This window comes from Gadus morhua, chromosome 21 (assembly GCF_902167405.1).
Source record: "Gadus morhua chromosome 21, gadMor3.0, whole genome shotgun sequence".
Taxonomy (NCBI): Eukaryota; Metazoa; Chordata; class Actinopteri; order Gadiformes; family Gadidae; genus Gadus; species Gadus morhua.
Window position 1 is genome coordinate 7,469,556 of NC_044068.1, and position 26,939 is coordinate 7,496,494.

At 44.2% G+C, this 26,939-nt stretch overlaps 1 protein-coding gene across 7 annotated transcripts; it reads right to left on the bottom strand.

Moving 5' to 3' along the window:
• Positions 1 to 8,397: 8,397 nt before the first annotated feature.
• On the bottom strand, positions 8,398 to 19,687 carry LOC115534505 (triadin). 7 transcript variants are annotated; one of them, XM_030345521.1, is made up of 7 exons: positions 19,431 to 19,687; positions 18,765 to 18,890; positions 15,222 to 15,426; positions 13,804 to 13,845; positions 10,193 to 10,240; positions 9,669 to 9,827; positions 8,398 to 8,640 (listed from the first exon to the last, which is right to left on the bottom strand). In XM_030345521.1, exons 3-7 carry the CDS (start codon positions 15,409 to 15,411, stop codon positions 8,618 to 8,620), a joined length of 462 nt encoding a protein of 153 aa, XP_030201381.1. In that variant the 5' UTR covers positions 15,412 to 15,426; positions 18,765 to 18,890; positions 19,431 to 19,687; the 3' UTR covers positions 8,398 to 8,617. The 7 variants fall into 7 exon arrangements, with proteins under 7 accessions (XP_030201381.1, XP_030201380.1, XP_030201382.1 ...); XM_030345520.1 differs by lacking the exon at positions 19,431 to 19,687 and adding an exon at positions 19,222 to 19,302; XM_030345522.1 differs by lacking the exon at positions 19,431 to 19,687 and having other exon boundaries at positions 18,867 to 19,124.
• Between the last annotated feature and the right edge of the window lie 7,252 nt (positions 19,688 to 26,939).

Consider the following 26,939-nt stretch of genomic DNA (forward strand, 5'->3'; position numbering starts at 1 on the left):
AAAAAGGGGGACCAGAGAGTGTGTGCCAATTACCGGGGTATCACACTTCTCAGCCTCCCTGGTAAAGTCTACTCCAAGGTGCTGGAAAGGAGGGTTCGGCCGATCGTCGAACCTCAGATTGAAGAGGAACAATGCGGTTTTCGCCCCGGACGTGGAACTACGGACCAGCTCTTCACTCTCGCAAGGATCCTGGAGGGGGCCTGGGAGTATGCCCATCCGGTCTACATGTGTTTTGTGGATCTGGAGAAGGCGTATGACCGGGTCCCCCGGGAGAAACTGTGGGAGGTGCTGCGGGAGTATGGGGTAAGGGGGTCTATCCTCAGGGCCATCCAATCTTTGTACTCCCAAAGCGAGAGCTGTGTTCGTGTTCTCGGCAGCCAGTCAGTTTCGTTCTCAGTGGGTGCTGGTCTCCGCCAGGGCTGCGCCTTGTCACCAATCCTGTTTGTGATATACATGGACAGGATATCGAGGCGTAGTCGTGGTGGGGAGGGGTTGCAGTTCGGTGGTCTGAGGATCTCGTCACTGCTTTTTGCAGATGATGTGGTCCTCATTGGATCATCGGCCTGTGACCTTCAGCACTCACTGGATCGGCTGGCGGCCGAGTGTGAAGCGGCTGGGATGAGGATCAGCACCGCTAAATCTGAGGCCATGACTCTTAGCAGGAAACCGGTGGATTGCTTACTCCGGGTAGGAAATGAGTCCTTAGCCCAGGTGAAGGAGTTCAAGTACCTCGGGGTCTTGTTCGCGAGTGAGGGTACTATGGAGCGTGAGATTGGCCGGAGAATCGGAGCAGCGGGGGCGGTATTGCGTTCGCTTTACCGCACCGTTGTAACGAAAAGAGAGCTGAGCCGCAAGGCAAAGCTCTCGATCTACCGGTCGATCTTCGTTCCTATCCTCACCTATGGTCATGAGGGCTGGGTGATGACCGAAAGGACGAGATCGCGGGTACAAGCGGCCGAGATGAGTTTTCTCAGAAGGGTGGCTGGCGTCTCCCTTAGGGATAGGGTGAGAAGCTCAGCCATCCGTGAGGAACTCGGATTAGAGCCGCTGCTCCTTTACTTAGAAAGGAGTCAGCTGAGGTGGTTCGGGCATCTGGTAAGGATGCCCACTGGGCGCCTTCCTTGGGAGGTGTTTCAGGCACGTCCAGTGGGGAGGAGACCTCGGGGAAGACCCAGGACTAGGTGGAGAGATTATATCTCAACACTGGCCTGGGAACGCCTCGGGATCCCCCCGTCAGAGCTGGTCAATGTGGCCCGGGAAAGGGAAGTCTGGGGCCCCTTGCTTGAGCTGCTCCCCCCGCGACCCGACCCCGGATAAGCGGATGACGATGAGGATGAGGATGAGGCAATGCCCCTTGCAATGAAGAAGCACTTGTAAATTGTGTAATACCCTTTGGAAAATGTATGAAATTGTACTGGTTGAGTACTTGGCAATCATGCGCCCATAGAATAGCATCTAGAGAGTAACATTTTTTATTGAAACGCAAAAATATCAACATCAGTGGAATGTTTGCTTGGTCTTTCTTTATCAGTTCAAATGCAGCCTACTGAGCTTCAGAAAGGAGAAACTTGTTCTTTAATGCCCCAGAGATTCCTGAAGATTTTTTCTATCGCTCCCATTTCTGCTCTGGCTGACGGCTTCCGCTGTGAAGCTTCTCTGTGCATTGATTTGTGCTTTTTGAGCATGTTTGTGTGTGTAAGAAAAATAACTAGAACTAACTTTCTGTGTGTGTGTGTGCGTGTGTGTGTGTGTGCGTGTGCGCGCGCGTGTGTGTGTGTGTGTAAGTGTTTCATGAGACAGCTGCACCAGATGGGTGAAAATGTAGGGTAGGGTTGCAAAGTGTGACAGGGTCTTTAACTCCCAGCCCAAAGTTACTGGGTTTGATTCCCAATGTCCACTGCCTACCAGTCGTCATCCTTGAGTCAGGCACAAGAAAGCACCTGCTTTCGTACAAGGGCTGAGGTGATACTCAAATGGCTGTAAGCATGCAGCTAATCCCTGTCAATTAGTTTAGGCCCGTGTTGGTTATCCTCTGAGTATGTAGATTATGTCAGTGTCTTTGTGGAGTGTGCCTGCTCATTTGTGCGTGTCACACAGTTCTTTGTGTGTGTCTGACACATATGCCAAAAAATGCGAAGCAGTCACACAATCAATGTGCCACACATCAGCATCATTAACTGATATCAATACAGGCACTCATTTGCACCCTTTATCATTATTACCTTTGCATCGGTTGTTGTTGTGTCTGTACTTCTGCGTTTGACAGTCAGGGGGGAAAAGGGATCCCTTTGATCGCACCAGAAGCATGGAGAAACAGATTACGTTTTTCTGTGGGGCTGACAAACCATGGCATCCACAGGTTGGCACGACGCGACAGCATATCTAACATTCACAAATAAAGAGTGGGGGAGGCAATATGCATATTTGTATGAAAAAAAAAGTGAAAAGGAATTTAATAATACGACCAATTTCATCTCTTTTATTTCTTGAAAATGTATTAACAATGAATGAAAGAATGCAGCCGGGCCGCAGGCACCAGCAGCGTAACTTCAAGTCCTCTGTGTTGGTGAAGGAGCTTAAAGCAGGGCCTCTCTGACACGCACTTCTGAAAAGGCTTATGAGCAGCATGGATTTGGGCTGGAAAAGGCTGATATCGTATTTACACATGGTTTATTTTTCGGTGGAAACGCTGAGTGGAATGAAATACTGTTCAAACTGAATGTGTAATGCGGGCAAACGACGCAAGCATGTCTTTACATGAGTGGGTGATGCCGTCCGCTCTGCTGTCCTCCAGACGTCCTGGTCCAATGTGTTGGGGAGTCTTGTTCGGTGCTGTTGTTCTCACTCAGTTTCTTTCGGCAGTTGGCTTGTATCATTGCCATGTGCAAGAGCATATTGGTTTTATATATTGTGTTTTATAAAACGGATGGTCCTGCTCCTTGATTTTGATTGGTTCAAAGTAAAGTCGGGCTAATCAAGGTGGTCAGATTAACCAGTATGCTCGCCTGTGATGGTGGGCAACGGTTTGCCGTCTCGAGGAACTAGATTGAATGGAGGAAGAAAGATGATTGGTTTTCATTAAATAATCACATTTTATGTTTATGTCTGTGTTTATTTTGGGGAATATTACTTGGCAGTCTAAAGTAGGTGTTTTTTGGGGTAACTGTTTTACAAAAGCATCACGTCGTGCGTAACAACCTCCCCCAGCTGTTCTGAAAACACTGGTAACCACGGCCTTGGTCGGCTTGTCGCTGAAAGGGATACGCCAAGATGTGTATAAATTGGCGTTTGCCTGTCCTACCCACAGTCAGACAAGTTGCTTGCTTCACAGTTCATAATTGTGCTTCCAGAAGGGGGGTTCACTGTTAGCAGTGAACCCCCACACTTCCATTGAAGTGTGGAGGGAGCAGACAGGGAGACAGAGAGCTATTTTATCGGTTGTTCAGTTTCAAGATCTTTCGCTCTCTTCTGCTCTTTGCTCTGTCTTTGCGATTCTGGGAACCGTACCTAAAGCACCTTTAAGGTATCAAATAAGCCAGCCGTTGAGACGCCGGTTGTTCAGTTTCAGCCCAATCGCAGCTGCCCCACAGGAGACTCAACACCAGCAGACACCTTAAAAAGGCCCTCCTTCCCACAGACAATGGTACCACATGTTGGCAGACTGAATATGAACCAGTTCCATCAATACTGCATGGATCAAATTGTTCATATAATAACACAAATCATAATTATAATAATAATAATAACGCTTATGATATTATTAATTATTGTTATCTGCTATCATTAATACTTGTATCAAGAAAATACTGCCCAACCTCTATTCTTGACTGTGTTTAGGTGGGGTTCATAAATAAAGTTGACTCAGTACGGCAATAAAAGTTTGCCATCTTCCAAATATATTCAAAATGTAACAGATTCTCTCGTAGAGGTGATTGAGGAGGCAATAGATCAACACAGAGCGAGGGATGTGGATCAATTTGTTCTCAGTTTCTGCCCTCACAACGTTTGTCTTGACATCTTTTTTATTACTCAAATGCAAGCTGCCAAAGAAGACAAATGTTGGGAAAATCTGTATGAACTTCAATCTCATTCAAGAACACATAAATCTCTAACTCTTTCTATGCCTGGTATCTGGTCCTGTGTTGTATGAATATACATGGGCCTTTGCCCCTCTTCTGGTTGAAATGCAATGTGATTGGTTCAACAAAGAAAATCATGACTTTGAACTTAATCTGTTGATGTAAAATATACACAGTGTGTGGATCAGGGTCAAGTGAAGACACAATGCAATAGAATAAGACACACATGCATGCAAGCACACACACACACACACACACACACACACACACACACACACACACACACACACACACACACACACACACACACACAAACAGACAGACACACATACTAAAAGGCATGCATACACACACACACAAACACTCACACATACACACATGCACTCACACACAAACTGACACATATACTAAAAGGCATGCATGCATACACACACACACACACACACACACACACACACACACACACACACACACACACACACACACACACACACACACACACACATATGCACATACATACACACACACACACGCAAATGGTCACTTTTCTCGTTCCTTTTAAAATCGCGGGGGCTGACCCAACCCTCTCCCAACTTGGCAACCCGGACCACATGCTCCACCAGACGGACCTCGATGACCCCTCAGCAGCTGCTGCTGCCTCCATCTCCCAGCGTGGGGGTTGTGGGCAGAGACCCCAAAACCTGGCAACCCCGAAAGCCTTAAGCACCTGACGCCAGGAAGTTCACTTCACAGACAGCGAGGTCTGCCGTGGCTGCCTCACGGACCAATAGAAACGTTAGGGTGACATCGTCGTCAAAGTGTGAGTGTGTGTTTATGTGTCTGTGTGTGTGTGTGTGTGCAAGTGTGTGTTTGTGTGTGTTTGCATATGCGTGTGTGCTTGTGTCTGCTTGTGTGTGTGTGTGTGTGTGTGTGTGTGTGTGTGTGTGTGTGTGCAAGTGTGTGTTTGTGTGTGTTTGCATATGCGTGTCTGCTTGTGTCTGCGTGTGTGTGCGTGCACGCGTGTTGTGCTGTACACACAAACTTTTCTCCCGACTTCTTTGCCCTTCCAGCAGTTCCACGCGGCAGACAGACGAGCCGTTGTTTCTGGTTTTGACCTCGCCGCTTCCCGTTTTATCATTCAAGTCGGGGCCGGCCACACTGCTCCGAACGCATAGCCGCGAAGGCATGGCAGCCACAGGCCTAAGCCTTCTCGTGTCACACTAACTGGGCTGAAGAACGGCCGGCTACTTTTATGTGTTCTTTTTTTCTCTTCTATTTTCCCACACGGCCTTCAACTGCAGTGTTTAAATCATCTTATTATAGTGACCTCTTCTCAAAGGACAACCGCGGTTTGACTTCAACATGCACGACATGCATCACAGATACCGCAGTGGAGGCTAATGCTAAAAGCTGGCTTTTTCCTTTAATAGGGCCCAAATACTTTTGTTGTGTGTGGAGTGTGTGGGGTTGATGGCGGGTTAAAGCAGCCCCATCTGGCCTCAGTCAAGTCAGACTGATTTGACTCTGGGGCTGGTGAATGGTGCTCACTTTAGAGGCAGATGGGGTGACCAAGTCCGGTTACGGTAAGGGTTATGCTAACTATCATCAATCTGTTTCTTGGTGTCAGAGGAGACCAGCAAAAGCGATCTAGGGGGGAGTATGGCAGTGGGGTACTGCTACATTTTGGTTTATATTTGGATTAATAATTAATTCTGGGAGTCTGACTCCCACTTCTCATTCCTCTTTGTGGTGTTGATTAAAACAACTATAGGGCTATTGTTCGAATCAATGGCAGAGTACGTGCAAGGTGTGCATTCATCCCAATCAGGGCTGTACAACAAACTCTGCGACTCAAAATACAAACTTTTTCATGACAAAGAAGAAACAAACGGAACGAAACAATGGCATGGCTGAAAGATGGAGTAAAGAGCACGTGAGGGAAGAGGGAGGGAAGAAAGGGAGTCAGGGAGAAGAGAAGACAGACAGAGAGTGGAGGAAGCAACAGGGAGATAGCAATCAACAGCGGCATGTAAAACATTGATGAGATCTAAATAATATATGTATATCAGATCGGGAGACAAGGTCACCGCTCTGGGAGAATCATACGTCTTGCTCGAAGCCGCTGATGTGTTGCCGTGTAATAGCATTATGTCCTAGCGGGCTAAGCTGCGATATAGCCCATCTTTCCAAGTCAATTATTTCTCATCAGCAGATGCACTTTTAAGATAAGAAATAGTTTCTTTAGAGGTATGGAAACGGCTGAAGTGAAGTGAGCGTACTCAATTGGCAGTCATAAAACAAAAAACAAATTTCAACCACTTTATTCAGTAGCGTATATTACTATCGTTTTTTTATTACTATCGCCGTTTAGTTGTCTGCAAGGGTTTGCCCGCGTGAGCTAATGGGTTTAGATCGCTCAGTCAGCCTTTTATCGGTCTGGATTCGTCGTCTTCGATATATACGCAGACAGAGAAACGCGTTGAAACGGAAACCAGGTACTCTTAACTCCTCATGCACAGCCTCTGATGGCTCCTTCTGCCTAAGTATGTTCCAATAACCCCATTCACAGCCACTCCTCAGTGGTTTGCCACATTAGTTGCTCTATGTGGAGTCCCCCCCCCCCCGTCCCCCCCCCCGAGCCCCACCCAATGCAAAGTAAATCAATATTAAACACTCCAACATGTCTTCTTCCCGCACACGTCTCCACATCACTCTATATCTATGATATAGATGCAGAGTCACATGCTCCTTCTTATGAACTATAGATCTATATTTATTTGGTATATGTTTGTCCGACGTTTATGTCAAGTGTCTTTGTGTACCTCGAGCAGCGGCTTAAATTCAAAGTATCATGAGTATTTTGATTATTATTATGAAGATTGATGATTAAGATCATTATTATGACACTGACATATACACACTGTGTAATTATGAAATGCACCACCAGGATAATTAATGCGGTATATGTGTATTTTATGATTGTGTTAACATGCATCCAATGTCATTTTTTGCTTGGCTCATATGCACGTTAGTACTCATGGCCCCCTCGTCGATATTTCTCCATAAATCCTGGTGCCCCTTCGTCAGTATCCCCTGCAGCCCTGCAAAGATCGGTTATCTTTAAGCCGTTCGCCTGAGGGCCACGGTTGCCAGGTTGTGTAAATAAATTAAAGCAACAAATTATGTCTAAAAGCTTTTGCCGTAAGCCGGGGAAAACTAAAATTCATTATTCATGGTGTATCGCTGGGAATCTAGCAGCAGGTGTGATGATTGTGTGTGTGTGAGTGTGTGTGTATGTGTGTGTGTTTGTGTATTGGTCTTCATGTATCATTCTATTAAGGACACACTTCAATATTTGTGTCAGCATCTTTCTCAGGTATTGGTACTGTGAAAGATTAAGGCGACAGGGCTGAAATAGGAGCATTCCGGGCTTCTATTTTAAATATGCTGCTTGATGTTCAGCTTTTTCACAAAAATATAAGTTTTTCACCAAAAGGAGCAACAAAAATGAAAAAAAAAGCACTCCTTTGAATTTACCAGGCAATAACAACAATCCATTAACTTGGCTCATTGGCTTCATAAAATACTTAATTCAATTATTACAATTTGTAATAATTCATCTGCATAATTCTTGCAAATTCAAAGGATAAATTATTCCCTTTTAGGTCAATTTTTATGATCGAGTAATTCACTAATGGGAGCAGTGATATGAAAACTGAAGAAGTTATTTCATTTCGTAATATATCAGCTAACAGCTTTCCAAACGCTAATTAGACAATGCGTTGTTTAAAAGGACTGCCAACTATCCCAGACTGTGTTACATAGGAGAATATTAATAGCTTATAGCGGTGTTAGATACAATATTGTTTCAGCACTATTATGACAGAGATGTGATGATATCGATGATATTATCTTGACAAAGATGTTCAATGTATGGCAAATATATTCATTAGAACACCATTAGCGTTCATTAGCCTACCGGGCAGCAGGTTAATAACCATCAGTCTGTGATTATTTCATTAAAAACAAGAGTTCCTAGGAGGCTGACTTATTAATGGCTCCTCCGGAATATGTGCTTGCCATTTTATTCACTGTTTGGTTCCAGTGATACAAATGCTCCCATTTCCCGGTCGCCGGGATGATCTGAGGTGTTTGAAAAGCTTGTTGAGATGAACCCCATCATTAAAGCCAGCCACACTTCAGTTACACTGCAGCCCGCTACGGAATGCATTACACCATGCAGGGAAGATTTGGCTAAAGGTTTAGAGAGATTAAAGGCAACGCTGGGAAACATATAATGAGTAGAAATGATAAGGGACATTTTCGGGTTTTTGTTTTATTTTTCACGAGCGTGAAACAGGAACGATTGCATCATTTGAAACCACGCTGACGTGTGCCACCTTTTCCCGCCTGTTTCATTGTTTACAAATCAAACATACTGTTGTCTTCGCCTCTTTCATCTTCCTCCACCTCGTCTTTCGCCTCTTCCGACTCTGCGCACTCTTTTATTCTCTCTGCCGTCTGCGTTCCTCCCACCTTCAGAACTCCTCGGAGTGGAAAGCTACAGAAGACAGACAATGTCAAAATGTTGCTTCTCAAGGCTTTGTTTTGACATCGCGTCCCTGAGACCTCTCAGTGGAACCTTTAACTGGGAGACAATGTTGCGCACACATGTCCTTGGACCGTGTTACCAGCTTTGATCGTTATTGGAGGTTACAGGAATGAATCATGTTGGTGGTTCTGTTTTCAATCTACATGCTGTATTATCTGAGGCATTGAATAGCAGCACCTTGTTCACTATATGACGATGCGTGGTCCGCTCTTTTGCTAGTTAGCTCAGGACTGGGATTCTTCGGAAGGTAAGAAGGGGTTCACAAATATTAAATAGTTTTCCCTCCATTATACTGGCAGACAGAGTAATAATAACGGAACTTGATCTTATATCTTGATCGATAGTGTCGTCCTCATCAATCCTCATCATCACCCTCATAATCAACCTTCTCATCTTCTTCATCACAATCGTAAGCCTCATCATCAACATCTTCATCAGCCTGATAAGCATGATGTTCACGAAACATTGAATTTGAATGAGATTATTATTTTTTAACCATTGGGATCGATTGGACTTGAGGAGGTGGATGAACAACTCATGTTCAATTATTTTCAGCAACACCATATTACAGTTAAATGCTTATAGGGCTTGTACATCGCAATGTCTACTTGTAATGACCGCCTCCATTTTGGATGGAGGGGAGCATTTGAATGTTAGTTATTATGTAGGTACTAATGTTTTTCTGGTAATTGTGTCATTAATTGTGAAATCATTAAAGAAATCGTTGGGCTTAAAAACTGCCACTGTGTTTCTCATTGGAGACGTGGCCAAAACAACGTTTTCATTACGGAACATTTACTTTCAATTACAATTTTACAATACTACACGACTACGACAACTCTCTTGAGTCCTCTCAAAATGAGTTGTGTCGAGTCATGAGTAGGTCTCCCACCAAAAAAAAAAAAAATCCCCATGATGCATTCTGATGTACAAGCCCTACAATCCCTGGTAATGGATGGGGCGGGGGCTGCTCTTACGTGTGATGGATTCGGTTAGCTGGTGAATACCTTCCTCCTCCTCAGGGGCCACGAGGTTGGCTGCGAACGAGAACGCGAGCCCCAACCAACTGGTCTCCTCCTCAGCGACAGCTTCAGCAGCAGCTCGGGCAGCCATTGACTTTCCGGCACGAATGGCACCTGAGACCACGAACAGGAAGAGGGAGCAAAGGTCTTAGTGTATGTGTGCGTGTGTGTATCCCTGTGTGTGTGTGTGCGTGCGTGTGTGCCTGTGTTTATGTGTGTGTGTGCCTGTGTTTATGTGTGTGTGTGTGTGTGTGTGTGTGAGCGTGTGTGTTTGTGTGTATTTTGAAGCATGTCTCTCAAGAGCAGGTGGGGGTTGGGCATCACATAATTCTTGTTTTTCGGAATAAAACCATTGAAAGAAACAATTGGAAGAAGAAATGTTCAAGACACAGAAAACCAAATGAAACCACTGCAGTATAAGTGTCGAGAGATCAAACCCATTTGTTTGAGTTGTGTAGTTTGTATATTCGTCCGCTTGCCTCTTGTCTTCAAAGCCTTTCTGACCACGGAGGGCGCAGGGGACAGACCTGAGAGAGAGAGAGAGAGAGAGAGAGAGAGAGAGAGAGAGAGAGAGAGAGAGAGAGAGAGAGAGAGAGAGAGAGAGAGAGAGAGAGAGAGAGAGAGAGAGAGAGAGAGAGAGAGAGAGAGAGAGGGGGAGAGTGGGAGAGAGAGGACTCAACATCACAACAGCTTTTGAGCAACAGCATTGATGGAGGGATTAGGAAGAGTACAAACGGAAAGATAAACACTGCGCAGAAGTCTAAGTTGAAAAACCCAATTAACGGGGAAGTGGAGAGAGGAAACAACAGTAAGAAGAAACACACATGCAGAGGGAAACCCAGTGTGGGAGAGAAAGAGCTGCAGAATCGCTGGGTAAAAGAAATGCAGAACAAAATGCCAAATCACATAAAAAACAGTAAAAAGGTTAAAGGTGACATATTATCCCACCAGGTGTGAGTGTGATTAGCCGTTACAAGCCGTTTTGAAAATCTGCCTCTTCTGATATCACATACCTAGATGTATCAAGGATAGATAAGCAACATTTGCTACAGTCGACTGGGTAGGCTTGTAGACTGATCTATCCAGCACACATGCCCACTTGTTAAGTGAGAAGAGGCAGATTTTCAAAACGGCATGTAATGGCTAATCACACTCACACCTGGTGGTATAATATGACACCTTTAACAGATCCTTAGAGTTAGTATCTTAACTCCAGACGATGAAGCAGGCAATGCCGTATTAGAGAAACCTCAGGCCAAAACCAGGCTCCAGGCAAAAACCCATCCGGGATGAAACACCATCGGTATTTGTAGATTAGTCGAATATTAGCTGTCATTTACATATATATATACACACCAACGACGCACCCTGACGCACACTCCCACACACAAATATTTGCCGTGATGTGTGCAACCCCATCCAGTGCTGATTGCGATGTCACCCACTTAAAGCTCTGCAAATGTGACATCAATTTTAGCTCAATTATTTCTCTGGGACATGAAGGAGATGTCCACAGAGCGAAACGTAAAACCTTCTAGTACCTCTCTGCTGATCAACCAGAGCTAACCTCGTTCTGTTTTTTTTCCTGGTGCTTTGAGAATTGGATGGAAGTGATTTCGCTCCATATCTCCTTTCATTCTCACACATTTGCATATTCCCGTTTGGTCTCCCAGGTGTAGAGAGAGAGAGAGGAGGGAGAGAGAGAGGGCCGCTCGGAGACAGTGTCTGTCTATCAGTAGCCCAGGGTGTGAAGGACTTCCATAATACATCCCCCTCACAAACAGCTGATTAATGCACTGACATTTATGTGATTGGCACTCCAGATGGTGTCACCAATACCAAGAATAGAATAGTAGCAGGATCATTTTCCCTCTCTCTGTTGCTCTCGCTCTCTCTTTGATTGTCTCTCTCTCTTTTTTTCTCTCTCTCTCTCTCTTTCTCTCTCTCTCTCTCTCTCTCTCTCTCTCTCTCTCTCTCTCTCTCTCTCTCTCTCTCTCTCTCTCACTCAGTGTTTGTGTCTCTCTCAGTTTCCCTCCCCCCTCTCTCATTCTCTCTCTCTCTCTCTCTCTCTCTCTCTCTCTCTCTCTCTCTCTCTCTCTCTCTCTCTCTCTCTCTCTCTCTCTCCTCTTTCACTGTTTGTGTGTCTACTCTCTCTCTCTCTCTCTCTCTCTCTCTCTGTGATGTCTCTCTACCGCTCTCGCTCTTTGTTTGTGTCTCTCTCACCCTTTGTCTCTCTCTCTTCCCCTCTTTCTCCCCCTCCTCCTTGTTACTATCTGTCTCTCACACACAGACTCTGAATGTATATTCCACTGATGTCAACACTTTCATTGTGGGAATTGTATTCCTCCACGTAACCTTTTCCCGCCTCACTCCTCATTCTCACACTCTTTCAAGCCCGGCTATTTATTCCACCTTTAGCCTCCCGTCTTTCCTTCATTTTGCTCTCCTCTCTCTCAAACTCTCTGCGGCCTCAACCCCTGCTTATCTCTGTTGATCGCCTAACCCCTGGGTTGAATCCCTCCATAATTCAAGCCGGGGACAAAAGAAAACCAGGTGGGCTAGGAAATGTATCTGACTCAGGCAGGGTAACCCATCGTTTGATAACACAAACTGAGGTACAAAATCGTCTTTGTTTCATACTTGTGTTTACTGACAGAATTCCGTGTGCTTGGTTCTCATGATTGTTGAATTTAAATCGTCAGCCATTCCGCAGTGTTTCCACACCTTAGCATTCGTTTGTTGTATCTCACTAAAAATGCATTCAGATGGACTTTTTACCTGTCACACTGTTTGTGTGAAAAATATGGATTTTCACTTCTACAACGCCAACGTGTTTGCAAAAATGTTAACCTGTCAACACTGACAAGCGGAGCATTTTCACCAATAATATAAAGATATGTTTTCCCTCGCCCTCATTTAAACCCTACATTGGCATAAACACCCATGTACGCAGGCACGCGCACACACACACACACACACACACACACACACACACACACACACACACACACACACACACACACACACACACACACAGACACGCACACAGACACGCACACAGACACGCACACAGACAGACAGACACACACACACACACGCAGACAGACACACAAACATACAAACAAACACACACACACACACACACAGATGGTGTCACTTCTGCAAAAACCTAATCAAATAATCAAATCTACAATTATTTAATCACACTACTGCGTTTGTTTCCAATATCAAGTTTTACTGTAACACCATGTCCCTATTACAGAAGTAACAACTCTCTGAATTTCGTATCATTGCCTTTACAAGTCTATTGGATTGAAATAAACCTAAAATGATGCATTTTCTTCTCGAGCCACGCGCTCGGATTCTCTGACCATCTATCTCTTGTATCTCCCTCCTTCTCCCTTTCAAGTGTGCATGGATCACCCTGCCTCTATAATGCTAAAGCCCCACCCAGCTATTTCCCTAAACACCAGGGAGTGTTTCTAATCTTCCTCGCTCCGTTTCCAAATGTCATCATTTACTTTCTGTCACGTACGCTGCTGTGGCAAAATATCATTGTGAGAGAATATGCGATGCAATGTGGCAGTTTTCGCTGGTGGTGATGACAAAATGCTGTTTTCATTTATTCAATTATTCATTCTCTTTGCAAATATCCAAAATTGTATGGAAATCTCTTTCCAAAGATGGTTAGGGCACATTTCCTTGCTCTGACACATCTATATTCTCCAAACTAATAGCGTTTTTATGTATTTTTCACAACAAACAGTTGTATAAACGCCTACAGTCAGTGTCAGTGTAGTCAGGATGACATCATTTTTGTATTTCATATTCTTGTTTCGTTTTGTGTTCTGCAATGTTCATATTCATTTGACCGTGACGTGTTAGCTGTGCTGACCCCTATTTTGTTGTGGTCCAGAAGGAAGAGATTAGGAGAAACTTTGGACTCCAAAAAAAAGTCTAATTGGCAGATGTTAGTGCCCACAAATAAACACACCACACACCACACACATAGCAAATCATTAATTAATCACAGCCCAAGTCAGCAGCACACTCAACAAGTTAGCATTGGTTGGTTTGTTGTTGTTTTTACCAGGATATAAACACACGGGGTCGTCACAGTATGATGTGAGCTCTTTTGATGGGATGGCATCGGCATGGCAACGGTGGGTGATTGACATCATGAGGATGAGAAGGATGTGATTGGTGGAGGGATGGAGGACAGGGAACGTTGGTTGGAGGAGGGAGTGAGAGAGGGAGTGATTAGAGATGAGAGTTTGGATGTTGCAGGATTCCATCTCCGTAGGATAGATGGAATGCATGGTGTTGTGTAGTAGTGATGGAAGTAGTGTTGGGCATGATCCCCCAATATACAATAATAACTAGAATAATAATTGTATTTTGAATACACGAAAACTTTATGGAGATCAAAGTCCTTTAAATGTGTAACTTAAGCTGTCTACCTTTGTCCTCCAGTCTGTGGTATATTGTCGGCCTTCTGCTTGATTATTTAAACGTTAAGGGCAGGAGAGATACGCTGTCATCTTGAAATGAAGTAACTATTTAGCATTAACGATACTATGTCAAGGTTAAATATACCCATATGAGACATTGGGGACCAATGTTTTCTACCTGTTCACAGCAAAGCTGTAAATATCACGGTAGTCATTAGAAAAGTCTTTGTTGTTTTATCCGCTCTTGATAATCACATGATATTTTCTGTTCGGCCTTGTGTCAAGCTCATGGCCTGTCATAATTTAATTTCAAATGAAGGGTACGTTTCACTAATTGAGAGTTTTGTAAGAGCTTTGTTATCTAGTTTATCTACTGCCTAGTTTATCTACTATTTATCCACTGCCTAAACGACTTAAATCTAAAATAAATCCACGCCTTCAGTAATAGTTTGGTTCTGTATATTGAATGATCTGTATAAATGAATCACAAGTTAACAACATGAAAAGAAAATGCCATTGTGGAATTTTCCATTAGAAACGTACTGGACTGGCAGGAGCCGAACATTGGGGATTAAATTTGAAAGCTAAACTTCGAAACACCGCGAGGCACAAGACTTCAGAGCCTTGCACAGCCCCTGTATTTATCAATAGCCGTAAAAACATTGACTGAATTGCTTCGTCAATCAATGTATAACAAAGTGGATTTGGATGGGTAAAATATAAAATAGATACATATACATGTATGCTGTATATATAATTATTTTTTATGAACGTGTCCACTTTTGAAGACTTGTTGCTTCAAAAATGCCTGTTGGGTAATCAACACAAATCCATATGATGAGTTGTGGATGAAAGTATGTCATGGTGAAAAGTGAGGGACATGAAAGTGAATTTATGGCATAATAACTCTCATAAACACAGTACTGTAGACTCGTCTCACAGTGGAGTGAAGTGCAAACATGGGTTGAATGAGAATTTGAGTATTTACACATCTCTATAAAGGTCAGGCCATTATAGAAGGGATGAGCGTGGTGAGACCATGGGTTCTGCTCGTTACCTGCCAGCGTCTTGTAATCCAGCAGGTCGAAGACAACTATGGCCACTCCTGACCAGGTGATGACGAGCGCCACCACCAGCACCCACGCCACGGGAGAACTAAAGGTCACCATGAAGTCGTTCATTAGCGTTCGCTGGTTAGACCGGGGAGGGGAGAGGCCAACGCCCCCGTTACTGGTCTGACCGCTCATTGGTTAATTGTAGGGCTGAAAGAGAAGGAGACATGTTGGAGACACATAGAATACATCGGTTTCGTATTTTTCTGTGATCGTCAAATATTCAGCACATCGCACAAAACAGAGCAGAAGATCAGTATATTATCTACGTATTAACGTATCTGTCCCTAGGGATATTGTTGTGTTTTTTGTAGCGGTTTGCACCCTTTTCGTGGTGTCGGAGTTCCCTTTCGGAGGTACTTCGACGTCACGACGTAACGCAAATGCAGAAGGCGGAAATATGGATGTCTGGGGCTCTGCCAAGGTTTGGGTGGTGCACTTAATTTAGGCCTACAACATCACTCATTATAACACTCATATACTCAACAACATGCACTAGCTTAAAAAAACGGCATCAAAAAATTGCCTTGAGTCATAACCATTGGGATAACACTTACTGCCTAGAAAAAAAATGAATAGGGGTGATGAAACTAATGAGCAGAATGATTGGCACTCAGTAGAAGAGTCTGCTACAACAAACTCTTGATAAAGACGGCAGAGTCCATTATATCTGCCAGTAGCCTTCCCACCCCCTGCATTAAGAACTGCAGTTCCTGCCCTCTGGTTCCCTCTTCAGAAAACCACGAGTCCGAACTAACGCATCAATTCTAATGTAATGCAATGGTGCGTGCCAGAGTGATTGTTGTCTTAGTCGTGATTACTCACGAAGCACACGTTAGGTCCGCTACCGCGCGCGACAAATCAAGGCGCTGTAATCCCAAACAGATTGAGATGATGACACCGACTTTTCTCACGCCATTATACAATCAAGGCATGGCATTTCACAGAGCTGATTAGTGGGTGAGATGGCAATATTTAAAGATGAGCCGTGTCAAGGAGCCTTGCTGCTGGCACCGCACGTGTGTGTGGGTGCATTTGTGCATGTGTTCTGTCGTTTGACAGTCTGTGATTGTGCTGTTCATTGTGAGGAGTCGCAGTTAACAGAAGATAACTGAGTCTTGGTTACAGGAAGATAACCGAGCCTCAGTTATCTATCTATCAATCAATCTATATGTTACTCTATCTATTTATCTGTCTCTCTTTCTATAAATTATCCCTGTATTTAGCTATCTTTCTATCTCTACATATATCTATCTTATGTCTATCATCTATCTGTATAATATCTATAAATTGATCTCTCCATATATCTATCTAACTATCTCTCTCTCTCTCTCTCTCTCTCTCTCTCTCTCTCTCTCTCTCTCTCTCTCTCTCTCTCTCTCTCTCTCTCTCTATCTATCTATCTATCTATCTATCTATCTATCTATCTATCTATCTATCTATCTATCTATCTATCTATCTATCTATCTATCTATCTAGGTAGGTAGGTAGGTAGGTAGAATCTATACAGTACATGCAGCCAGTGTGACAGGTTAAGTCATATCTATGGCAGGTCGACATTTGACTTTAGAAGAAATGATGTGTTTGATTTCATAGCTGCTCCCCCACTGACCTCACCGGGTAGCTTTTGTTAACAAACCATATAGTCGATCTGACATAAAGCTGTGTGTGTGTGTGTGTGTGTGTGTGTGTGTGTGTGTGTGTGTGTGTGTGTGTGTGTGTGTGTGTGTGTGTGTGTGTGTGTGTGTGTGTGTGTGTGTGTGTTTGCATGTTGGTGCACGTGTGCGCGGCTGTGTGTCTATTGATCTTCCTGCAGCAGCATCCAGTCGACTGAGCGTGCGACAAAAGGTTAAAACATACAATTAGTGTTCTACAGCACGGCTAACAGGGGCACACATACCAGAGGAGCCGGCGGGAAAAAGGTATCAGTCCCATGGCAACAGTAACACTGAGCTGGCCTCGTTTCAAGATTGTCGTCAAATGGTCAACATTGTCAAGATTATCCTTTAAGATGTCAGCCAGGAAGGTGTAGTCGCTAAAGTTGGAAAGGTTGTGGGTTCCAGCCCTGATGTCTGCCGCCTACCGAGCAGCCTAAACACATACCAGCTGCTTACCATCCTCTACTCACCTCTATTTGTGTTCAACGAATTAAGATATCCTAAATGAGCACGGTACTAGCAATAGATAAATTATCTTATGTTCGCCTCAGTCAAAAATCTTACCCTAGGCACAAATTCATGGGTTTAAATTTATTTGGGGGGCACATAAAGTCAAAGCTTTTTTGTGGATCATGGTATCAGCAATTTATTTGTTTTAATTTACTTGGCAGATGTGAATGTGGTGTTAATCCATCTCTCTGTTCCTATGTGTCTTCCTGTGTGTGTGTGTGTGTGTGTGTGTGTGTGTGTGTGTGTGTGTGTGTGTGTGTGTGTGTGTGTGTGTGTGTGTGTGTGTGTGCGTGCGCGCGCGCGTGCGTGCGTGCGTGCGTGCGTGTGTGTGTGCGTCTAAGTATGTGTCTATGCGTGGGTTCAATTATGTGTCGACTCATCTTTTTGTGTGTGTGTGTGTGTATGTGTGTGTGTGTGTGTGTGTGTGTGTGTGTGTGTGTGTGTGTGTGTCCTACGTTCAAAAACAAATGACCTAACCCACCTGTTGTCCCCATCCTGTTGCATCATGGGTAAGTTCTCTCAAACTAATGCGCCAGAAATGCCAACAGACACCAGGACACCAATTTATACCTCTGTGTTCCTCTACCTATCAGCACTGTGCTCAAATAACACGGCTTCAACACACTGGTGGTCAATGACTGTCCATAACAGGGAATACAAAACCACCATCTTGACAGAATGAGTCATTACACACGTCTCCTTGTTAGCGGCGAACCCGTGATAACCGGCCAAATTAGCTCTTTGCTAGATTGTTAGCTCGACCGGCCGAGAGCCCTCTGTCTTTATTTAGGCCTGTTCACGACGGCAGCCCATGCTAATGTTAGCGCACACGGTGGTGTATTTAGAGAGCATAGCAGACAATCAGCAAATCTTTACGACAATTTGGATTATTTGAAAGATTTAACTCAGATAATGGTCTGAGATGAACATCAACGCTAGCTGCTTTGTTGTTATGCTTCATTGGGTCACAAAGCAGCTAGACACTATTTGGTAAAACATTGCACATTATGCGTTTACTTGTGTTTGTGCCTGGCTTAAATGGCAATGTTGATTTGAACCAAGCTTGTTTAAAGGTAGTAAGGTGTGCAAGGAGGATATTTACATGTAAGGAATGTCATAGACTGTCTCTGTGAAATATATACACAATTGCTAAACAATCACATAAATATATGACATAAACACATTATACCATAATCTCTAATCACATTCACTTGGAGTAATGCTGTTTTTTGAATCAGAAATACATGTATTTCATCTATGATAACAAACTTTTTCTCACTTCATCGTTTAGTTCTCGACACGATTCAATTGGATACTTACTATGTTGAGGTCGTTCAAATTTCAAATTAACGAGCGACCTTTAGAGTTGCCGGAAACCACGTGTTACCATAGAAACAAGTGTATCTCCAAGTGTTGGCTCACCATTCGCCACAGCAAAGGAAAAGGCTGGCAGTGGTTGTATGGAAAGAAAGTTATAGAAAAAGTTACGCAATGTTGTTTTTCAAGTTTGACTTTGTAGTCTCCAAAATCCAAAAGTCATAGTTTAAACGGTCCATGCACCAATAAATCATGAGTTTGGAAGACTGAGGCATAGAGTAAAAGAAAGAAACAGAGAGAAAGAAACAGAGAGGGAAAGCATGTAGACAGAGAGAGCAAGAGAGAGAGAGCGAGAAAGAGAGAGAGAGAGAGCGAGAGAGAGAGAGAGAGAGAGAGAGAGAGAGAGAGAGAGAGGAAGAGAGAGAGAGAGAGAGAGAGAGGAAGAATCAATGAAACTCACTCTACCACCCTGCCTCCTCTGTGATTCAAAAATAGAGAGTCAGAGAGGGGGAAAAGAGGGAAGAGAGAGAGAGAGAGAGAGAGAGAGAGAGAGAGAGAGAGAGAGAGAGAGAGAGAGAGAGAGAGAGAGGGAGACTAGACAACAGATGTAGAGGAAGGTCAAATATGTGTCCGGTCAAAAGGTATTTGGAGCAGCGTTAAGGAGTTCACCTGGGTCAGCCGCTACCGTCCATGTGATAGAGACAGCCTGTGAGGACTGTGTGTCGAATCAGATATCCGGGCTTTACGCTCTGAAGTTAACCATGGCGGTACTGCACCCATGGAGCCCTCGACATATTCCTTGGGTTTCAGTTACTGGATGTCAAACGCAAAGGGAAACATTATTAAAAATCGGGGAAGTTGATGTTTTAAACACTTTGGAGTAAGTGTTGATTGTTTTCTTCCTGAATGTTTGCGATGTATACGTGTGTATGTGAACTGTAAGTGGGGGTGTAACTCTACCCTGAACCCAACCCTGGGAGCCTGCTATAATTAGAGATACCCCAGCAGCTGGTGTCGGAGCCAGACCAGACCCAGGACACTCAAATGTAGGCCTCACACACACACACACGCACACACGCACGCACGCACGCCAAACGCACGCACGCACGCACGCACACACACACACACACACACACACACACACACACACACACACACATACATACCACGCTCTCATAGGTAAGAAACACACACAAGACCACGCGCACACACACACCCACACATACATGGATGAACACACAAATATACACATGCAGACAAATAAACAGCAAGCACAGGCTGAGATAAAAGCAAACAGACAAACACTTAGATCAACAAACACACACAAACACACGCAGACTGAAGTGAACGCACATGCACACATGAACCCACACCCCCACACCTAAACACACGCAGAGATAAACACATACTGACACATACTCACAACAACATGATAAACCCACAGAAATAATGTAATAATACACACAGTAAAAACAAACACTACCACAAGGACACCTAATACAAATACACGTATCACCTTCGCATGTGTGTGTGCGTGTGTGTAGGTCTGTCTGTCTGGTGTGTGTGTGTGTGTGTGTGTGTGGGTGTGTTTGGGTGTGTGAGAGAGAGAGAGAGGGAGAGAGAGAGAGAGAGAGAGAGAGAGAGAGAGAGAGAGAGAGAGAGAGAGAGAGAGAGAGAGAGAGAGAGATGGATACTTTTGATTCTAAAGTGCAAGTGAAAATATTAAAAATCCATAACTGACCTGCTGTTATTTCCCAGGGTAACAGTGATATTTAATAGCTGCTAGGTGCCCCGCCACACAATATACAGCCAGTCAATGATAATAAACTGCACAGGGACCAGTGGATTAAAGGCCGTGTTTTCTTTGTTGTTGAGTGACGTTTAAAGTTACTGAACATTTACATAAAAGATACAAGCTAGATTATTGCTAGAAGCAGGCTTTCATCTTTCTGGAATGCGACTTTATGAGCCATTAAAACAAAGTACCTGCATTTGTGTAATGGTGCCGAGGCTTGCTCTGTTCCGATGCCGACTGTGCCTTTGATCTAAGTTCAGGAAAGGAAAAGATCAACGATTCAAAAAGCTTTTTTCCCCATTTCCTTTTATTGTCCTGTATATTTTATTCTCTCTTTCACATGCTTCCTCTCTGACCAATCCTTTCTTTCTCTCTCCTTCTCTCGCTCTCTTTCTCTCGCTCTCTCGCTCTGTTTGTGAGGGTCTCCCACCTTCCCAAACACATGCATAAAGTCTCTAATTATTAAATAAGCAATGTGCTGCACTGCCTCCTCCCATGGTCTGTGTTATTGATGGGCACATGTTGAGACTAGCTCTCAGATCACACACACACGTACGCACACACACACACAAACACACACAGACACACACACATACACTCACACACACAGACACACACACTAACACACACACATATATACACGCTCTCACCGACCCACCCACCCACCCACCCACCCACCCACCCACCCACCCACCCACACACGCACACGCACACGCGCACGTGCACACGCACACGCACACGCACACACACACATTGAGTCACTGATGGTCAATGATGAAGAAACCCACTATCAAACACAACCACACCCTCGTCACCTATAGACTCACTATTCTGGACAGGCTCAAGCGCACCAAAACACACTCTAAACGCACACATGCACACCATATTGGCAGAGCATGGCCAGACAGATGGAGAGGAGGCAGAAGAGTGGGAGGTGGTGAAAATTAAAGTCACACCATCAGGAATAACAATTAGAGCTCAGGGAGTAACACCTAAACTGAAAGACTGAATATGACTGTAACCAGGGAAACGGTGGCATGTATTAGTCCAGGCATTAACTTCCAAGGTCCGTTTCACCCTCACAAACGTAGAAGCCAAGACACCATGTTTGCTTTTTTGGGGGTTTTAGATTCCCGTCGCGATCTCTGCAGTATCCCCATTTCAGGTTCCAATTGTGATTTGGTCTCGCTCTTTTCTGTTCTACGCTATTCTTTACACAACGGGTCCGACACAGCTATAGTTTCTAAAGTAGAGAATTTAGCAGAGGATGGATTGACAGACGGGACAGATGGATGGTCAGTCTCGCAGGCTGAGAGACTGATGAACTGGTCAGGCATCAAACACGCAGACAGAAGTGTCCCACTGAATCACGCTCTGACTATGGAACATTCACAGGTACAGAATCCGATAGACAGACAGAGAGACGGACAGACAGACGGACAGTCCAGTATCACTGCACCACAGCGACGTACACAGACAGTTGGACACATGGTGCTTTGGTTAGGACTAATATCCCCTGGTCAAAAGGTTACAGAATTGCTTAGCTACATTATACCAGATTCACGTTTCTTTTTTAAATCTACCAATACCCTTTCTTTCTCCTTATATCTGTCTGTCTTTCTCTTTCCTCGCTGGGCCCTGCTTGGTTAGGATCTATTTGATATCTATCTTTCGTGGAACAGTAACTAGGATATCAGGCTCGCATTTTGCAGACTCCATTGAAATAATTCATACTTATATACACAAGAAGACCAAGAACAAGACCACGACGAGGGATAAAGATCGATATTTAAACGTAGATCTTTATCTGCGCTTCCCTCTGCATTGATTTTAGAACTTTTAACTCCTGAAGCATCATCATCACCCACTCTCCTTCTCTGTCATTCAAATTCCCTTCTTCAAGTTTTCTGACAGCCATCTCCTTCCAGTCGTTTCCTTTCTCTCTATAGTTTAATCTTGACACCTTTCCCTGCCCCCTGCTGCCCTCCCCTCTCTGCCTTCATCAGATCCCCCCCAGCCAGGCTGGTTGTTAAGACGCGTCCCAATAGACACACACGGCTAATGCTCTGTCCTAGTTTACCCGTCTTAATTAGAATAAGCATATAGCCTGTCTGTGCCCTGCAGCACTTTGTGGCTCGGGAGGCATGCGTGCGCACACACACACACACACACACACACACACACACACACACACACACACACACACACACACCAACCCACACACAAACACACACACTGACACACTGACACGCACACAAACTGACACACACACACACAGATACACACACACACACACGCACACACAAACATACACACACACACACACACACACACACACAGACAGACACATGCATGCTACTCGCACACATTTGTACGGGCACACGTGCAGACACAAGCATGCAAGACTGTGTCAGCACACACACTCACTCACCCACACACACACATATACACACAGACTCAGATACAACACACACACACAGACACACACACACACACACGCACACACACACACACACACACACACACACACACACACACACACACACACACACACACACACACACACACACACACACACACACACACACACACACACACACACACACACACACACACACGAGAGAGAGAGAGAGATGGATAGATGTCTGAAAAACGTGATTGCCAGGAGAGATGATATAGACAGAGCCCATTTATCTGAAGGCACATTGACTGAAAAATGATTGATGTAAAGCATTGCATAGATCCTTCATATGAAATAACGTAGATTATTGATGTAAGATAGAAAATACTTTTAGCCGTGTGAGATCCGAAGTCCTGCCAAGTTCCATCCGTTGTTTGTTCTTCCCTCTTGTCTAAAAACACATTGACAGAAGCCATTATCCACAGTTTGATGCAAAGAAAAACAGATTTGGAGAAACATGGCCAATTTCAGATTTGAAAAGACAAGAAATGGGCAATAAATCAGGTCTTTGACAGAGTATTGAATTTTCCAGAGAAAGAGAGAATAACCCTGAATGTTGTACACTTACAAACAATGTCAAGATTATGTTTTACCTTGTGAGTCTGTGATATAAAAATACAGCTTTCAGAAATAGCTTTGACCAAAGAGTGTTTCTGATTTGAAATGACGCTTGCGGCTACATCAAAATGACATTTCCATGTCCTTGAAATGATGGGCATTGTTGAAGCCAAATACAGTGCTTACTTAGTGGACATACAGTCTATTGTTTTTTATGGTTAAAACCTGGCATTGTCAGACAAGCAAGGTCATAAAATGAAGGTTTGAAAAATCCCCATATGACGTTTTTGCTGAGTTGATGATTCACGGACTTCGTATACATTACATTTACATTCAGGGCGTATAGCAGAAACTTTTATCCAAAGCAACTTACAATAAGTACATTTCACAGAAGAAAGAGAAACAACATTATGTTGCTGTCGGTAAGTATTAAATTACATTGAGAACTACATTGTTCAAATTTAATGTCTAAATGTTGTTATTTTATTTCAAACAGTTCTTGCCCATTTGCATACAATACTAACATCTGTATTTTCTGAATACTCACAACATTGTATTGCATCTGGATGCATAATTACAGTCTCAATGCCTGGACATCAGATACAACCATAAGTCACCTGTCAGCTATGATATTTTCTGAATTACTGCTCATATTCTTAACCGTCCATCACTCCTTCACCTAGCTCTGTCACAGCAACTAACTCATCCTCTGTGGACATCTATTTCTGTGTCTCCCCAACCTCCTCCTACAGATCTCCTATCTCTGTCCATGGACCCCATCCTCACCCTCTTGCTATCCATAACCTTCAGACTGTTACTAAGTCGAAAATCATTTGAGTACGGTTGATACACTTCACTTGAGCTCAGTTCTGTCCATTCTTATTGGACGGTTTGCAGACCTCTTCTGTCTGTAGAAAGTTCACAGGTAGGATAAAATAGAACGCATATAAAGTCCAAATTAAAGGGATTCCTCATCAATCTGTGTGAGTGAGTATGTGTGTGTGTGTTTGTTTTTGTGTGTGTGTTCTTATGTGTGCATGATGGTCAACTGTGTGTGTGTGCAAGAGTCTCTTTGTTCCTGTGTGAGGGTTTTTTCTGTGTGTGCAAGAGTGTCAATGTGTGCCTTTGTGTGTGTGTTCAAGAGTCTGTGTTTGTGTGTGTGCATGACTCTATGTATGTGGGTATATGTGTGTGTGTGTGCGTGTGTGTCTGAGATTGTCTGTGTATATATGTGTGTGTGTGTGTGTGTGTGTGTGTGTGTGTGTGTGTGTGTGTGTGTGTGTGTGTGTGTGTGTGTGTGTGTGTGTGTGTGTGTGTGTGTGTGCGTGCGTGCGTGCGTGCGTGTTTGAGATTGTCTGTGTGTATGGGTGTGTGTATATGTGTGTGTGTGTTTGTGTGTGCGCGTGTGTGTGTGTGTGTGTGTGTGTGTGTGTGTGTGTGTGTGTGTGTGTGTGTGTGTGTGTGTGTGTGTGTGTGTGTGTGTGCATGTGTGTGTAAGAGCCAAGTTAACAGCACACACCTGGTGGACTCTGCTCCACAAAGATAAAGTAAAGTACCTAGTATAAGGCACAAGTTCACTGCCGACGGGAACTGGGCATCCTTCAAAAAATATGAATAAAAAAGACCAACGATTTAATGAAGCTTATTATTATGAAGAATGATGTATGATGGAGAGACGGATGGATGTTAGATGGATGGATGAATGATGAATAAATGATCGATTAGATGAGGAAAAATACACCCGGACCAGAGAGCCAGAATAGTACACAATATGCGTGCCATTGGAAAGTACTAAACAAATGATTGATGAAGCACTAGACCAGAGAAAGGGATCAGGGGGAGACAGCAGACAGGAGCGCTGATGGGATGAAGAACGACCAAAACAAGGAGAGGAAACACAGTCAATGGGAAATGAAAGGGTAAATAATTGATACAGTAAAGAGATAGGAGATAGAGGAAATGGGGGGGGGGGGGCGGGGGCGGCCTGACGTCTCTCTGGATGGAGGGAGACATGGGGGGATCGTTGGACGGATGGATATGGGATGAACATGGGATGGGATGGAGGGAGGAATATGGGATGAAGGGAGGGATGGATACAGAAGGATGAAGGGATGAACATGGAATGGTTGGAGGGTTGGATATGGGATGGAGGGTTGGATATGGGATGGATGGATGGATGGATATAGGAAGGTTAAAGGGATGAACATGGGATGGATGGAGGGATGGATATGGGATGGATGGATGGATGGAAGGAGGGATGGATGGACATGGGATGGACGAAAGGAATGGGGGAATGATTAATGAAGGGTTGGATGCAATCAGCCATTTTCCCCCAGGGAATCAGCCATTACACATACCACCGTCGCTCAAGATTAGCAACATAATTACTCGCTGACACCCAGCACGCGTGAGTCTGTGCTCAGTCATGTGCGCATTTCTTCTTTTGTTGTTCTGGTGTGCGTCGTGAGCTTGATCGTTGTGGGGTTGTTTGCACACGTACGCAAAGTCACTTGCATACGCATGTGACTTTGTGTGTTTGTGCGTGTGAATGGGGTTGAGCATTTGTGTGTGTGTGTGCGTGTGGGCATGTATTTGTGTTTGGGTAAATGGGTGTGCGTGCATTTGTGTGTACATGTGTGTGTGTGCATGTATGGGTCTGTGTATGTGTGCGCATGGGGTCGTTACACATTTGTCTGTGTGTGTGTGTGTGTGTGTGTGTGTGTGTGTGTGGGGGGGGTGGTACATGGGTGTGCGTGCATGTGTGTGTGTGCGTGCATGTGCGCACGTGGGAGGGGCAGTGTGACAGAGATAGATGGCGAGGGGACCGGGGCCCATTATGCTGTCGCTGACCAGTGATAGCCTCCACACCTCTCTGTCTTCCTCCGACTGATGGCCAGTGAGTGGGCGTGGCCGGGCAACACCCTACTCCAAATCATTTGTCACGTCCTAAGGTAGGAAAATAAATGTACTTAAAACATGAGAACTTCATGGCAGGTGTAAGGCTTAATTGTGTTTAACTTCACGTGCAGGCCTAGCGTTTTCTGTGCCAAAGACAATTTATTCACTCAGTAAATGTAATGAGGGGGACTGGTACATAATTATTGTTCTTTGTTAAAACTAAAGTATAAAAGTATCCCTGTCATATTTTTTCCATACTTCGTTCTTTAAAAAAAAGAAAAAGAGGGACCGAGAGATAGGCAGAGAGAGAGAGAGAGAGAGAGAGAGAGAGAGAGAGAGAGAGAGAGAGAGAGAGAGAGAGAGAGAGAGAGAGAGAGAGAGAGAGAGAGAGAGAGAGAGAGAGAGAGAGAGAGAGAGAGAGACGACGAGAGATGAGGAAAGAGAGAGAGAGAGAGAGAGAGAGAGA